At 34.2% G+C, this 17155-nt stretch overlaps 2 protein-coding genes across 2 annotated transcripts; one reads left to right on the top strand and one right to left on the bottom strand.

Annotated features, from left to right (window-relative positions):
• Window positions 1-146: 146 nt before the first annotated feature.
• Window positions 147-15969, top strand: LOC140057053 (centromere protein N-like). The gene is made up of 8 exons (XM_072102598.1): window positions 147-361; window positions 4492-4537; window positions 5817-5876; window positions 9473-9546; window positions 12330-12509; window positions 13131-13305; window positions 14269-14408; window positions 15413-15969. The coding sequence occupies exons 1-8, from the start codon at window positions 200-202 to the stop codon at window positions 15635-15637; spliced, it is 1062 nt and encodes a 353-aa protein (XP_071958699.1). The 5' UTR covers window positions 147-199; the 3' UTR covers window positions 15638-15969.
• On the bottom strand, window positions 5987-8694 carry LOC140057048 (RING finger protein nhl-1-like). Its single transcript, XM_072102593.1, has 2 exons — window positions 8629-8694; window positions 5987-8081 (listed from the first exon to the last, which is right to left on the bottom strand). The coding sequence occupies exon 2, from the start codon at window positions 8077-8079 to the stop codon at window positions 6358-6360; it is 1722 nt and encodes a 573-aa protein (XP_071958694.1). The 5' UTR covers window positions 8080-8081; window positions 8629-8694; the 3' UTR covers window positions 5987-6357.
• Window positions 15970-17155: the final 1186 nt, after the last annotated feature.

Raw genomic sequence — 17155 nt, 5'->3', positions numbered from 1 at the left:
GTGGGTGTGCTACTTTCCATCATACTTTCTATGTTTATGTTTTTTTTTGGGAGAAAAGAGAGCCTAGGGGTGACGATCGAGCGGCGGTGGCGCTATCTAGTTTTTAAACATGTACTTTTTGGCGCTTTTCTTGTTTGTGTTGTTGTTGGTGGTGGTGTTGCTGGCATGCTGAGAATTACGCAAGCAATAATTCATTAATATGATTAATAGTCAAGATGTAACATTGTTTTTAAAACAAACATTGAATCGATTTAAAAAAGACGAGTTCCCGCAAGTTGTTAAAGAATGGGGGTTTGTTAAAACGGATAACTTTGGTAGTTCAAAGAAGTCTGCTGTCAATGAAATCTTGGCCGATTGTCAGGTAGGTTGTTCCAGGACGATTCGGCCCTGAGACGATTCGGCCTGGGACTATTCGGCCCACTTTTGGTGGGACGTAGAAACATCCCACTTTGTGGGCCGAAACGTCTCACTTTATATCAAATTCATATTAATTTTTGTTTGGTATTTATCAAGTCAAGGCCTAGGCCTACTTCAAAAGCTTTGTTTATTTCGTGCATTCGCCAAGCAAGGTCCAGGAGCTAGCTAGGCCTAACCATGGAGGAAAAAATATAAATTAATTTATTTTTTCCTCCATGGCCTAACAGAGGGCGTAACTTGTGAATCCGGGACGAAAGGTCCCATTTTGTGGGCCGAAACGTCCCACTTTAGACCAAATTCATGGGTGTCACGAAAGCTCAGACCCCCTAAGTAAGACCTAAGATCACGAAAGCTAAGACCCAACACCTAAGATACAAATATTTATCTTTCGCACCTGCCTTGTATTTTAACTCCCAACATTTATTCTGAATACCACACCTTAGAATTGGCACTTTCATGAAAAAGAATCACATAAAAAGTAACAAATACATTTTTAAATTGATGATTTTACAGACGTTTTTCTCGCACACAAAATGACTAGCCTACAGTACAGTAGGCCTACCCCATGGGCCATGTTCAATGTTTTTGTTTCTATGGAACGTCAAAAGAGCAAAAATTATATAGAGGGCTGAAAACTCTGTGGAGTCCATCTACAGTGTGGATGGAACAATGTAAAATTAAAATTGTAATGATAATAGTATAATCATGCAAGTACGAAGAAATAAATACTGGCAAATAAATTTTAATTTAAAAATCATGATAAGTTTTTTTGTTTCGTTTTCTTTCTGTTTTTATACTTGTACTATTATTGTTGCTCTTTTGGCGCTCCATAGAAACAAAAACATTGAGCATGGGGAGCTCGAGGAGTTACATTACAGTATACAAAGAAACACATCTGTAAAATCATCAATTTAAAGGATTTATTTATTTGTTATTATGTGTTTCTCCTTCTGAAAGTACTAATAAGTCCTAATTTTAAAATGTGTTCAGGATAAAGTTAGTCAACAAATTTGGAGTCAAAATACAAGAAAGGCAGGTGCGTAAGAAAAACATCCTCTGAAGCAACACAATGGAGTAAATATATACCAACAAACAACCCGTCAAGTTTGTTTGTTGTAAAGAAAAAATATACATTTACTCAACGGGCGAAAATAATGTGAGTTTATCTATGTTTTGCGGTAGAATTAAATTATATTTATGGTAATAAATGAAACCTACTGTGTTTAAAATTATGTATGGATAAACAAGTATTGTTTTTAAGCTGTAGTATATCTTAGTATTTGTAATCTTAGGTGTTGGGTCTTAGCTTTCTTTCGTGATCTTAGGTCTTAGGTCTTAGGGGGTCTGAGCTTTCGTGACACCCCCAAATTCATATAGCCTACAGTACATTTTTTTTGTATTTATCAAAGTGTGTTTAATAATCCGTATTTTATTGATATTAGCAAGGTATAATATATAAATAAATTACTAAAAAACGTAATTTTATTTTCAATTTATTAATTCTAAAACTTTGTTTTTTGCGTGCATTCACCAAGCGGCCAATAGAGGGCGTAACTTGTCTACATCGTTTGCATGATTAAAACAAGAAATATTTCTTACAAAAAACACCGCTCGGCATTTTAAAATTAATCATTGTTCTTTTGATTAATTTATGATTAATTAAAAGAGATGTCCTTTAATCGCAGATACATACAAATCACAGACAGTTCTTTTATTATGAATCCCATGCCTATTTTTTCACTAGTTAATTGTATAGTACACAGCATTTGAAAAAAGACATGTGTACCTTTCCAACAATGTATTATTTGCCAACAAATATTACTCTACTAATTCAAAAATGGCATTTAAAAATGGTCAATTTAGAACTTTAATGTGTTGTAGCCTGTTTGTCTGTAACCTGAACTGTAGGCATGCAAGAATACCCTCTAGAGACGTGACTTAGAGGTGGTACAAGTGAAAATTCTTCCACAATCTGTTGATTCGTGTCAACCAATCAAAGGGCAAGAATAAAAAATTGTTCAACCGTGAGCCTCATAGACTCTTTTCCCAGAAATTTTTTTGGGTCCAGCAGCTGGGACCTATAAATTATAGGCGAGTTGCAAATTCGCAAAACTGTCGGCCTTAGATACTAAAGCTACTGCTATGAAACAGCTTATTAATGAATATGTCCTCATGGGACATAGCTGGCTAGAGCAGCCGCGAGAAAATTATTATTTTCGACAATTTATTCAAAATATTTGCTTTATTGCATCTTTATCCAGTACTAGTAGTACTACTACCCAATAGTCTTTAAAAAAAATAAAATTTGAGGAAAAAAGCTTATTTATGCTTGTAAAAAATGCATATCAAAGCTGATAAATATAAGTGTGCCGAATCGTCCCAAGGCCGAATTGTCTCAGGGCAGAACATTTCAGGTTTGACCCGGATGGAAAAGTCTACCTTGTCATCTGCCATTTGACAAGGTAGGTATAGTAAAAAGTTACAATGAAAAAAAAATTGAATCATCGCATCTCTTAAATTAACAAAGTCACGAGTTAAAACTAAAGTGGGGAACCAATAATTTTAGAACGTCCTCGGGTGTCTTGGTCTGGATAGCTTTCTCTTATGATTTGCTTGGTGAGCAAGGTGGGCAGGTCATAGTAAGATCGGGTGCAGTGCTATTAGTCCAACACCAATATCAGATACATATGTGCTGCCAAATCAATCTCCAGCTTTCCTTTTTATGTCGTGTCGAATTTCGGCTACTTTTCCACGTCCTATAAAAAAACCTCCAGGTAGTATTTGCTTGTCATTATCAATCTTTTGGGTGTACTGGAAACTAAGTCTGTCTAGTAATGTGTCCTGTAAAACAAAAATGAACATGGATGTTGTTAACTTTAACATTTAATGTATCCACTTAATTTTCCCACGAGCAGACTTTCCTTCTTCCAGTGTATGTTACCGCCTCTCTTTCTTGATCACCATTTATCGGTGGGTTTGGTTGCGGCTAGTTTTACCATTGGTTCTTCTAAGTTGCCTGTATAGTTGACGTATACTTTCAGCTAGTCTAGTTGTTTGTCATTGTCTGATTCTGCCATACATTGGTTACACATCCATTCAATGAATCCATCTCTCACTCATACTGTACTCTGCACGCGTCACTCCTTAATATTACATGCTCGATGCTGCCATCTTTCACACTCCTTGCAAAAAAAACCTTCTTGATTTGTATTACATTGAAATTCGATGCATTTGTACATTTTGATAATTAGTGGAAAAATGATTTTCTCCTAATAACTTTCTCTTTATATGTGTATAGTAGAGCAAGCAAGCAAAGTGCGTGCATGTTTGCTTTCTAAGTTCATTGTTGCATTTCAAATGAAAGGCCAGCATCAATTTCTACATTAAACAGTTTAGTACATTTTTTTTAGAATGTGACTTTTGTGTGAGCGATAGAAAGTGGGTTGAATGCATGACATTGACAATAGGTGAATGCGTGACATTGACAATAGGTGAATGCGGGACATTGACAATAGGTGAATGCGTGACATTGACAATAGGTGAATGCGTGACATTGACAATAGGTGAATGCGTGACATTGACAATAGGTGAAATACCAATTTATGGAGGAAATATTATCAAAGTGTTAAAAGTCAGTAACTACCTCTGCATTTAACAGTCAACTACTAAAACTACAATCAACAACACGGAAATATTTGACTCATTAGACACACCATACTGTAGCTGTGGAAAAAACTTTTGCTGGAGGAATTGGATATATCTTATAAAATACAGTTTTAAGTACCGGTAATCTATTTTGATATCAATTGTGTACCGCTGTTACAAAGCGTATCAAATAAATATTATTATTTGTATACTGAAATAAACATTCCACTACCTGTACCAGTACCATATTTACCAATATCAGTACCTGATGATGACCTACAGTATGACCTGTAAGGTCGAAAGTACTCGTACAATAAATATTTTATTTTGAGGCAGAAACAAGAAATTTGTTTTATTTCCATACTGTAATATCTTTATTCAGTTTATATGAATTTAATTTAAAAGAAAATTTTTCCTTGATTTTTTCAGAAAAAGGAAATCAAGCCTAAGACTGTGTTTGAACTTCAGTTAATATGTAAGTTACAGTACCGTATACTAATTTAGAGAGTGTAAAGATAGTAAATGTTTATTAGTTGAATAGAGAGAATATTTCATCAGTTGGAAGACTGTTCTCATTGAATGAGGTGGAGAAGAGTTAAATACAGGTAGGACAGTCAGGATTTCAACAGAATTTCAATGAATACAAAACATTCATTATTATATTTCTATGTTTGTTGAATATTTCAAGATTAAAGATTGACTGTTCTATTTAAGAAGGTGGAGCCAAGTTAAATAGGATAAACATGAGCCTATGCCAAGATTGGTTTGAGTAAAAGGCTCACTGCTCTTCCTTATAATAGCGATACAAACAAATTTGTGAGAAGAGAAAATTATCACAACTTCACAATAAAAAAGAAAGCCTACAATTTTGTCCCCAAGCTAAATAAAACGTTCATTAGTGCCGTTTTTGGTATTGAGTAGAACAGTTTCTAGACCGCATACACTAATAATTGGTCACCAGTCTTGCATGGTATTGAGTAGAACAGTTTCTAGACCGCATACACTAATAATTGGTCACCAGTCTTGCATGGTATTGAGTAGAACAGTTTCTAGACCGCATACACTAATAATTGGTCACCAGTCTTGCATGGTATTGAGTAGAACAGTTTCTAGACCGCATACACTAATAATTGGTCACCAGTCTTGCATGGTATTGAGTAGAACAGTTTCTAGACCGCATACACTAATAATTGGTCACCAGTCTTGCATGGTATTGAGTAGAACAGTTTCTAGACCGCATACACTAATAATTGGTCACCAGTCTTGCATGGTATTGAGTAGAACAGTTTCTAGACCGCATACACTAATAATTGGTCACCAGTCTTGCATGGTATTGAGTAGAACAGTTTCTAGACCGCATACACTAATAATTGGTCACCAGTCTTGCATGGTATTGAGTAGAACAGTTTCTAGACCGCATACACTAATAATTGGTCACCAGTCTTGCATGGTATTGAGTAGAACAGTTTCTAGACCGCATACACTAATAATTGGTCACCAGTCTTGCATGGTATTGAGTAGAACAGTTTCTAGACCGCATACACTAATAATTGGTCACCAGTCTTGCATGGTATTGAGTAGAACAGTTTCTAGACCGCATACACTAATAATTGGTCACCAGTCTTGCATGGCACAAAATTCTCAAATTGGTTACCAATACTATAAAGCAATTGGCAAGGATACACACAGGTGTGTTTGAATTATTTTATCAATACTACAGTATATTAATTTAAAGGTTTTTAATTATCATTCAGCTACTGTGTTGCATCCAACAAATAAAAAGTGGACTGTCTACAAACTCACAAGATCATCTGGTAACTATAAATTAATTTATTAAAACCTTGATTTAACAATTAAAAACACATCTTTAAATTATTGATGATTAATTATTAAAATTAATAGTATTGCTTTAGGTTTTCACTGCAGTATTTTACTATTAAAAGTAAAAAAACAAGAAAACATTAGTTTGTTTTTGTAGTTTTATAGATCAAATGTAAATTTCTCTGAAATGTACAACAATATGAAATGAACATTTTGCTTTCATAAAATAAATAATGTTTTCCTATAATACATTGATTCAAAACAAATGATGCAAATTAATGAAAAGTGTCTTAATTAATTGGAAAAAAATCCACCAAAATAGTTATTAGAAGTAGCAAGCTATGTTTTTTTTTCTCCTCAAAAAAATGGCCCTGATGCAAGGGTTGTTTGTAGTACTTATTATTAGTAAACTATTATTAATATCCAATAATTAACCAAAAGTTTGACAGAAATTAGCTGAGGTGTATGTTTTCCTTATAAAATTTGGATTCTTCCATTAAATCGATCAGCAACAATGACTCTGCCATGTGTAGACAAAGCAACTCCTGAAGGTGAATCAAACTGGAGCTTCCCTTTCCCTTTGCTTCCGTATGAAGTCATCCATATACCATTGTGATCAAACACTTGCACTCTACAATTTCCACTATCAGCTACTATTATTTTTCCATTTGAATCACAAACAATTCCACATGGAAAATCAAATTGACCGTTACATTGACCTCTTTTTCCAATATTGTTTATATACTGACCATCCAAACTAAATTTATGGATGCAATTATTGGTAGTGTCTGTTACATAAAGATTCCCATTATATGTCGTCAATCCTTGAGGATTCATTAACATACTTGGTGCTTTGAATCGACTGGCATATTTTCCGTTTGGATAGAACACATCAATTTGATGTGATTTTCTATTTCCAACATAGTATTTAAAAGATTCGTCGCAGGCAATTCCAATCATTCTGGGAACACCGACTATAGCCGAGTCAGTCGTAGCTAGATCGCGAAGGAATTTTCCATCCTTACTGAAGATTCTTATCTTCCCAGTTTTATCTGTGACAACAAACTCTTCATTCATATTTAAGCAAAGACCTGTTGGGTAATGGAGATTTTCTTTCCCAAAGGATAAGTCAAGTTTTCCTTGTTTGTTAAATACCCTTATACAACTGTTAACCCCATCTGTAACTGCTATACTGTTGTTGGCCAAAACTGCTACTGCAATTGGACCATCCTCCAACAAATTTCCATCCAAAATATTCTTTCCAATCATTACTGGCTCTCTTCTACAACAGTTCAGTGGTATGTAACGTGGCATATTCTCTTTGATTATAGCTGACACTTTGCCAAATTTGTTTATTGAAATTCTTAAGTTTTCACCATTAAACTCTGTAAAAGTAACAACACTTTTCACAACATCTAACTTTGCTTTTCCATTCTGGATCTTGAGTTCATATCGAGTGCACTTCTGTGAGTATGCCAGGAGTTCATTTTCTGTAAGAGTGTTCGCTGTTGATAATCTGTTTTCAATGCGTCTGCAGGTATCTACTATATCATTCATCTCTGCTATGACCCCTCTCTGAGTATCTTGAATTCTTTCCTTTTCTTCTTTCATGTATTTGTCTACTTCCTGATGTAGTTTTCTTTGTCGCCTTTGCATCATTTCAATCTGTGCTTGGAAAATTCGATCAATCTCTTCTTTTGTTGTTTTGCAGTTGTCATTTACCTTCTCATGTACTTCATCATCCATAATCTCTGCTTTACCAAGTTTCTTAAGAGACTTTAGTTTTCCATCTAAATACTGTTTTAGACTCTCCACATTATTTCTATCAGGATTTGTATTTACAGAACAAATGAATGTGTCGTCAGCATGTTTTTCATACACACTATTTATTCTCTCTAGCATGCTAGTCCTTCTCTCCAGAACGTCTAGAGGAACACTGCTTACAGTTCCAGATTGACTTTCTAGAACTCCAATTAATGTTATGTTGTTAGCAATAGTTTCTAGCCCACCAATAGGAACGCAATGCCAGGTTCGACACACAGGACATTTTATTCGATGGTCTTTCTTTTTTAATCTCATGAGACATGATAAACAAAGTGTGTGTTGGCATGGTAACATTTTCGGTAACTTGGTTACCAAGTGGTACTCTTCAAAACATACTGGACATTCAAGTAGCTTTGCCAAGCTTTCAGCCATTTCTGTCATAAAGAAAAAATGTTTCTTACTGTTTGTTTTTAATTAATACAGTAGAACACAAAAATAAATAACAAAAAGATGTGAGCAAGAGGATAACCCTAATCAAAAATTCTTTTTCTACAGGCATCTAGTAGTAAATATGTATGCTTTAAAGCCTTTGTACTGAATATCAATGCTTGTTAAGTATGTTTTATCTGGGGCTATTTAATGATTAGTTTCTTTTAACTGAAACTGGATAGACCACTCTCAATAAAGATGGTACTGTGTATTAAATATATTATGAAATTATCAAAATTGTCTTTACTGCTACAGTATTTTATAGATGGTTTTTACACATTTTTGTACATTGAACTATAGGCCTACCATCCCACGCTTGTGCATGATATACCCAAGTCAACACCCGTCACCACCATTTCAATCTAAACATGTATTGAATTTTATGTTGATTCGTGATTGATTACTCTATTGGTACAAAGCAAACAACCTGTACCATGAAAAGCAATTACAGTAGCCTACAGTACATTGACACTAAACATTCAATCAACTTACTATTTTAGCCTATGGTTCTTCAGAGTACAGTATGCAGTTTCATGATTCAAATTGGTAAATCAAAATGAGTACAGTATCTAAAATATGACAAATGATCCAAAATTCAATATAAATCAATACATGTAACAATAGATTGGTATTGTACAGTAGTCTATGATTGCCCTATAGATTAATTTTCAAATTGTTTGTGTAGCTTTGTCACACTGCTTCAAAATCAATAAATTCAAATCAATATCATTTTAACCATTTATGATGGTATTACTCATACTGTACATAGTTAGGTAATCATTTAAAATTAAATGATCGTTATTAATGAAATCTTTATTTGCATGCATAAAATCGTGCGGTAAAAATATAAAACGCTTGGCACTTAGCAGGGAGTACTGAATGGCACTTTTGTTTGTATTTCATAGACATTCAACAGCCAATTACAGGATGGATAAACTACAGTATTTCATACACATTCAACAGCCAATTACAGGATGGATAAACTACAGTATTTCATAGACATTCAACAGCCAATTACAGGATGGATAAACTACAGTATTTCATACACATTCAACAGCCAATTACAGGATGGATAAACTACAGTATTTCATACACATTCAACAGCCAATTACAGGATGGATAAACTACAGTATTTCATAGTTTATCATGCTTATAAACTAAGTCTCATTTTAAGCTTAGGGAGTGGATTTAAAAGAGTTGTGAGTTACAGTACAACCCTGGCACTAGTTCAGGATTGACCCCCGGACCTTGGGATTGGAAGTCAAACCTGTTAACCACCAAGCTCTAGCTCCACTACAACTGATCTTATTACAGTGTGTTTACATTTTCATTATAGGATCGGCGGATCTGACAAACCCATATGTTATTCAACGCAAAATCAAGAAACAAATTTCAAGTTTCTTCAAACACGTAAGTTTATCTTGAAAGAATTTCATTTAGCTTCGATTTTGTATAGATGACAAATTTCGTTTTTGTAAAAGCACAAGTTAACGGAGTACTTACTCGAACGTTTCGATCTCTATCAGAGATCCTTCTCAACTGACTGCGGAGTGTTAATGCAGCTTGGTCATTCTTGACGTCATCTGTTGATGACGTTGTACGCCTCCGGTTGTAGGTTGGACCTTCAAATTTAACCCCCAAAGAACGAAAGGCCATAAACAACTTGAAGAAAGATAAATCTATTCTTATTCTCCCAGCGGATAAAGGTAGATCTACTGTCATCCTAAATACTAATGATTACAAAGATAAAGTGGGAACCATGGTGAGCGACACTAATGTTTACGAACTGCTAAAACGTAATCCAACACAAAACTATAAACGAAAAGTGGTCAACATCATAGGCAGGTTGTTCAAAGAAAAGAAAATCAACTACAGAGAGAAAGAATGGCTGTTTCCCACGGCTGAAATTGTACCTAGGTTGTATTGTCTTCCGAAGATACATAAACCAAATTGGCCATTAAGACCTATAGTAGATAACATCAACACCGTTTTTTACACCGTTGCACAATTCCTCACCAAAATCCTGGGTCCGCTTGTCGGAAACACAGAACATCATGTAACTTACTCAGGAGAGTTGGCGAGTGAACTAAAAGAAATAATAGTCAAACCAAGTGAAACATTTGTCTCGTTTGACGTAGTATCTCTGTTTACAAAAACACCAGTAGAAGAGGCCCTCAAAGTTGTCGAAAATCGCCTAACAACAGATCCGACACTTCTGGATAGAACTAAACTACATGTGACAGACATAATGGAGCTCCTCGGTTTAATTGTGAACAAAACCTATTTCTCGTTCAATGGTAACATTTATAGGCAAATACAAGGCATTGCTATGGGAAGCCCAATAAGTCCTATATTGGCGAACTTGTATCTAGAGTGGCTCGAACATCAAGCCATAAACACGGCACCCACTAACATCAAGCCTGTGTATTGGAAACGATACGTTGATGATGTATTAGCTATCATCCCCATAGGTACAGTACATACATTTAACACACATCTTAATAACATCGATATAACTGACAATATCAAGTTCACCACAGAATCGATGACAAACAACACAATACCTTTCCTGGACATGCTCATCACACTCAATGACAATGGAACAGTTACCACCTCAGTCTATCGGAAGCCCACTCACACAGACCAATATTTACATTTCAACTCACATCATCCACTCGAACACAAACTGGGGCTTATAAACACGCTTGTGGACAGAGCTGAGAAGGTAGTGGGAGATATGGATTTGAGGAAAGTTGAGATGGATAACATCAAGAAAGCGTTACACAACTGCCAGTATCCAGAGTGGTCCTTCCAGAGAAGAAGAAAAAAGAACAAAGGACACGAACCACAGAAGGAAAAGATCAAGATGCGAGGTAGCATAGGAATCCCCTATGTAAAAGGAATGGCAGAAAGAATACGACGCACTCTCTCCTATCACAATGTCGGAACCTATTTCCTACCCCAAAATAAAATCAAGAATAGCCTCGTCCACCCAAAAGATAAAATCGAGAAGATGGATACATGTGGAGTAATCTACGAAGTCACCTGCCGCAACTGTCCACAAGTTTACATTGGGGAAACAGGGAGGGCATTACAAACACGAATTAATGATCACAAAAAAGATGTTACAACAAACACGGGGGGAGTAATGACTAGGGCCTCCAGAACATCCACATCTTCGATCATACACAAATCTGCCATTACAGAACATGTCATAAAACACAATCATGTACCGAACTGGGAGGCTACCATCTTAACCAAAGAGCCTAAACGCAAAGACAGACAGATTAGAGAATCATTACATATAAGGAGAAATAAAGAGAAGACCATGAACCGGGACACTGGAGCCCACGAACTCTCGCATTTGTACAATGATTTGATAGACACATCACCTGGCCGAGCCCCGCACAACCTCCAACCTACAACCGGAGGCGTACAACGTCATCAACAGATGACGTCAAGAATGACCAAGCTGCATTAACACTCCGCAGTCAGTTGAGAAGGATCTCTGATAGAGATCGAAACGTTCGAGTAAGTACTCCGTTAACTTGTGCTTTTACAAAAACGAAATTTGTCATCTACGTAAGTTTATGTTTGAAATTTATAGACTGTTTCTGCTGCACATCCTTAAAATATTGTACAAATGGCAAAATGTATGTAGTTTTTTTATATGTTCTCTTCATAATACCCAAGTGTGTACTGTACTGAATTGTATTGAGAACAACAAGTTCTTCTTAATCTTTGAAAGAACCTTATTGTTTAAAGGTTTGCATGAAGAATAAACACTGTTCAAATAAGGTTTAGAATGTTGTCAATGTCATGTTATTTTATATTTTCTTTTGGAATCACATGGTGTACTGCAAACTTGACTTTCACTATTTTTGTTTGAAGCTGCAAATTTGGCTTTTACAAGATTTGACCTTATTTAAATTTAGAAGGAATACTGTACAAAACATTAATAACAAATTCTTAAACTTATTAAATATCCAGCTCCTTAAAGGTAAATATTACAATGAACAGATAAACAAAATTATTTAAAATCAACATTTTTTCAGTTTTATTCAATATTTTTCCAATGTGATGATTCCTTTGTATAATTACTGTATCAAACAGATCACTGTTTCAATTTTAATTAAAAATTAGGCCCTAAATTCCAATACATTTGTAACTTGTTTTATACTTTACTTTTACAGTGTTTGTGTTTCCGGAAACATAGTGACTCACTATGGTTTCATGTTGCCATTCTTCAGGACAGCCCACATTCACAAGCATGTTTCCTGCCAAGCAACAGCTTTTTGATTGTACATTACCCACACTCCCCTTACATCATGGTAACCAACATTAAAGCTGCATACAAAGACATTGTTATGCAGGTATGTACAGCTCTGTCAGGGAAGGGGATCTTTAATTGATGCATTACAGGCGTAAAGTAACCTGGATACTGTACATCAAGTATTTCTAAACTGCACAAACTTAACAATTAACAATTATCCATGACTTTTAAAGGATATTTTTTTTTAGGAAAATTAAACATTTCACAGTAAAAAATCTCCTATTGAACAACAGCACAAATCTCAACCAAATCACTTAATATTTGGGTTGTTTTGGTTAAAAACCTTGTTTATGCTCAAACAGTTGTATTTATTGTTTGACCCCTATTTCGAAAACACATAATTTGTCCCTTTAACCACAGGGGTTGAATGATTTATGAGTTATCAAATGCTACATCAGCACACTTGCATATCTTGTTAGAGAAGGCTGCAAAGATTTTTGCTAAGTATTTGGGTATAAATATGTGTTTATATATAAAAGTATCTCTTAAGACATCCCGCTTCGTGAATAAAAATACTGAAAGATGAGGGTGTATCAATTTGATCTCTGGTGCGCGTGCATACAATTGAGGGACTAGTGCTGTTCCGCTGTACCACTAAAGTCTCTATCCAATCAAGTTTGAACAAAGTTAAACCATTAGCATGTTTTATACAATTTTACAGGCTCTAATGAACAGTCTTGAATGTACAAAGATTCAGGAATTAAAGCTGACTGGTCGAAACCTTCATTCCTTAGCAGACATGGTGCTGAATTGTGATAGCCAGGGTGCATTCAGTCAGTATCGTCTCAATAAAATTGACCAAAACCCACTGACTAGGAAGAGTAGGAAAAGACCAAGTAAGTATTTTGGAATACACCAACATGGACTACCTCTCACTCATTTATTGGGTGGTGGCCTCATTTTGTGTCAATTGTCCTAAATCACTAAACTGTACAAATCACTGATTATTAATAATTGATGCTCTCATTTGTATTTAATGTAGTTGTAAATACTAATGCAAATTTCCTATTAACACACAAATGTATGAAATGTAAACATTCAATGCATGTCATCATGGTAAATATTGCAATACATATCAGACCTTTATTTAAAGAAACAAGAGGAGAGTTTTTAATTTACATTATGATTTACTGTATTATAACTCTAAAAAATTATATAAAATATCAGAAATTATGTTTTACTTAAAGATGTATTGTCCCTTTGACTAATTAAAAAATATTTTTTTTTAATATTCCGAAAAAAAGTGGGTCACTTTTAAGTATCATATAGTTATTAACTTTCACCAAAAATTAGTTAAAAAAATAATAATTTAACCGAAATACGGACGTTTTTTTGTTCAAAAAATAACTTTGACTTCCAGTCAAAGTTTTTGATCAAAACTTATCTCATAATGCAACGTGCTTGTTTTGCTACTCTGTATACATAATCATAAAACTTCCTCGCGATCTGTGTGAAAACACCTTCTCAACCGTGACGAGTTGTAAACAATTCTAATTAGCATCATGCATAATGCATACTCGTGGTTTGAAATCTTTGTTTACTTTCACTCGTGACGATTTTCCAGACGAAATGTAATCAAATTAATTTACCTGTTAAATACGTATCTAGCTACCTGTGTTTCTGGCAACTCATTTGGCTTTGTTCCAAGATTTCCAACCCAATTCTTTCTCCACATAGACATATGCGGATGTCCAACTTCCCCACTTATTCTTCTTTTTAATATTTTTCTAAAGCATTTGAACATGTCCATTCTCATATTGTCCACTTCATCAATCCAATCGATCTTTATTATCTTGAAGGGGGTCCTGAAGTAAAAGAGGAGGTTTTCGATGGCAGAATATGTTGCGAGGACATTCAGGAGAAGAAACAGAGAAAAGAAATAAACATCAGCACATTTGGAATAAACAAACAGCCCATCTTAGAAACAGTTAAATACAATGTAAGTATTTGCCTTTTAAAAATAGGTGTCACAAAACCTAAAATCACGAAAGCTAAGACCTACAGTAATATCATACATTTTAAGATGTACATACAGTAGGTTAAAAACCATAATTCTTCATCTATTCACAATTTTAAACATTTATTAATGCTTTTTATACCATAAATATCATGAAATACTTTATGATCTTAGGTTTTGTGACACCTTTTGAAAATATTACAGTAATGTAGTACATGTACATAGATGTTTATCCTGACAAATCTATCTGATTAATGTCGGTATAGAGCTGCTGCAGATATCTAAATCTGGAGCATTGGCATTCTCATGAGTTAAAAATATTTTAATTTTTATGATGTCATAATGTCTCAAAATGTAAATAACGTGGGTCATCTATTTTCATCTTTACAGTAAATTTCAATATGTTATAGCTCGTAAGAATAAAAATTGATAATCATGATTAAAACGTTTTCTGGAAGCTATTGGATTGTAGATACGAATTCATGTAATTATTTTGCCAATCAGATGTGACGTCATCATATGGCCAGTTGAATTCAAAAAGTCATATTTTCATCTCTTGCGTAAAAGTTCATTGCGTTTAAACGAGAGCGCATCTCACTTTTACGTGCCCAAAATTTTTCAAATTTGTATTAATGTAATTAATTAGATAATTATCTTCTAAAATTGTTATTTTTATATGTCAATTTGATGACGTCATCGTGTTAATAATTGGATTTAAAAGATGGGTCTCGTAATTTCGTCTATGCTACACTGTATATAACTAGTGTATTCTGTAAATACTGTAATATGATGTATGCTACAAAATAGGTACAGTTCAGCACTGTAAACACATTTATTTCATGTCATAGGATGGCATAATAATTGTCGAGGTTCATATAGTTTAAAGTATGTGCATGTTGCGTTTGCGCGGATAACCCGAACTCGTCAAAGTGACGAGTTCAAATCTAGTTAAATGTTGTCCTTTTATGTTTTTTTTTTCTTTTTAGTTGGAAACAACATTTCGTGGCACAGACTTTGCTCCGGCCATGGATCAAAAGAAACCATTTAGGTGCAGGGTAAAATTTGAGGGTACAAATGTACTTGAAGGTATTAAACAGTTAGGTCCAGCTGGTCTTGCTATATTACCCCTGCCCCACCATATTGGAAGAGTCCATTCGCTAGCTAAGAACCATTTGTTAGTATCAGATAAGAAGACAAATCATACTGTCTAGTATATACTTGTATGTATTTAAATGAGTGTTAAAGCACCAATTTTTAAAGGAAAATGTTGCTATTAATTTATTTGTTTTACTTTAATTTAATGTTGTTGCCACCATCATTTAAATGTAGTGGTGGTTCTGTAGTCTTATGAAACATGCTATTGCCAAAATTCAAATAGCACCTCTTCCTACAAAGAAAATGTATTTAAAGAAATAAAAACCATGGCTGTTTCATAAAAATGAGCATAAATAATAAAATAATAAATATGTTTTGTACTTACTTTTACTGTATCAATACATTCAATTATTATGATGTATATTATTAGTTTTTAAATAAAAGTTATATTGCCTTGAATTGCATTGTATAATTTACATTTTACACACTTTGGTAGCCACATGACTTTATGGTATTACTAATTATTATAAATATTTTGGTATAAATGGATGATCCATGATTAATACCATTTATTCCCACCATAGTTCTGTGACTTGTTTGCCCTTACACCATATACGGTGAATAAATAGTTTTACAAATATATAACACACAAAAATACCAACAACATTTTTTATATGAATAGGTGACCCTTGACCACATCTACCATTACCCACATTAGTTCCATGACTTTTTCGCGCCGACAGGACATACTCATTAAGAAGCTTTATCATCGCAGTAGCTATAGTTCTAAGGCCGACAGTATTAAGAATTTGTAAACTCGACTATAATTTATAGGTCCCAGCTGCTGTACCCAAAAAAGTGTCTGGGAGTCTATGAGGGCTCACGGTTGAACGATTTTGGACTGCGGAAGAATTTCTCACTTGTACCGCCGTAAAGTCACGTCTCTAGAGGGTATTGAGTTGCATGCCTACAGGTTGAGGTCACACACAAGTTCAAAATTGACCATTTTTAAATGCCATTTTTAATTAGTAGATTAATATTTGTTGGCAAATAATACATTGTTGGAAAGGTACACATGTCTTCTTTTAAATGCTGTTGAAAATTAGCAGAAATATCAATTATTCAATGAAATACAACCAGATTACTAACACCCACCAAAATGAGCATGATGGGATTTATAATGGAATAGCTGTTAGATTTTGTGTATTTTTGCGATTAACCAACGTATTTTAATTTTGTTACACGTTTCCATGGTAACAAAAACATATTTTCCATAAATTATTAAAAATTGTGTATTTATAGTATACAATTAACTAGTTAAAAAATGGGCATAATATGATTCATAGTTAAAGAACTATCATCGAGTTGTATGTATTTTGCGATTAAAGGACACCTTTTTATAATTAATCATTTAATATATGTGAAGAAAGGACAATGATTAATTTTAAAATGTCGAGCGGCGTCTTTTTGTAAGAAATATTTCTTGTTTATATGACATTCATGGCCTCTACGCAATGGCAAATAAATAACTTGTTTCACAAAAATATGGAAAATACCAAAATGTTAGTTGAAAATGTGACAGCCAAAAGCCTGTATTTTGCATAACCTTATTTTTTTTATGGATTTTTGATTGT

The sequence above is a fragment of the Antedon mediterranea genome, chromosome 8, assembly GCF_964355755.1.
Source record: "Antedon mediterranea chromosome 8, ecAntMedi1.1, whole genome shotgun sequence".
Lineage (NCBI taxonomy): Eukaryota > Metazoa > Echinodermata > Crinoidea > Comatulida > Antedonidae > Antedon > Antedon mediterranea.
The sequence above is the reverse complement of the archived record's forward strand: the minus strand, read 5'-3'. Positions and strand labels throughout refer to the sequence as shown.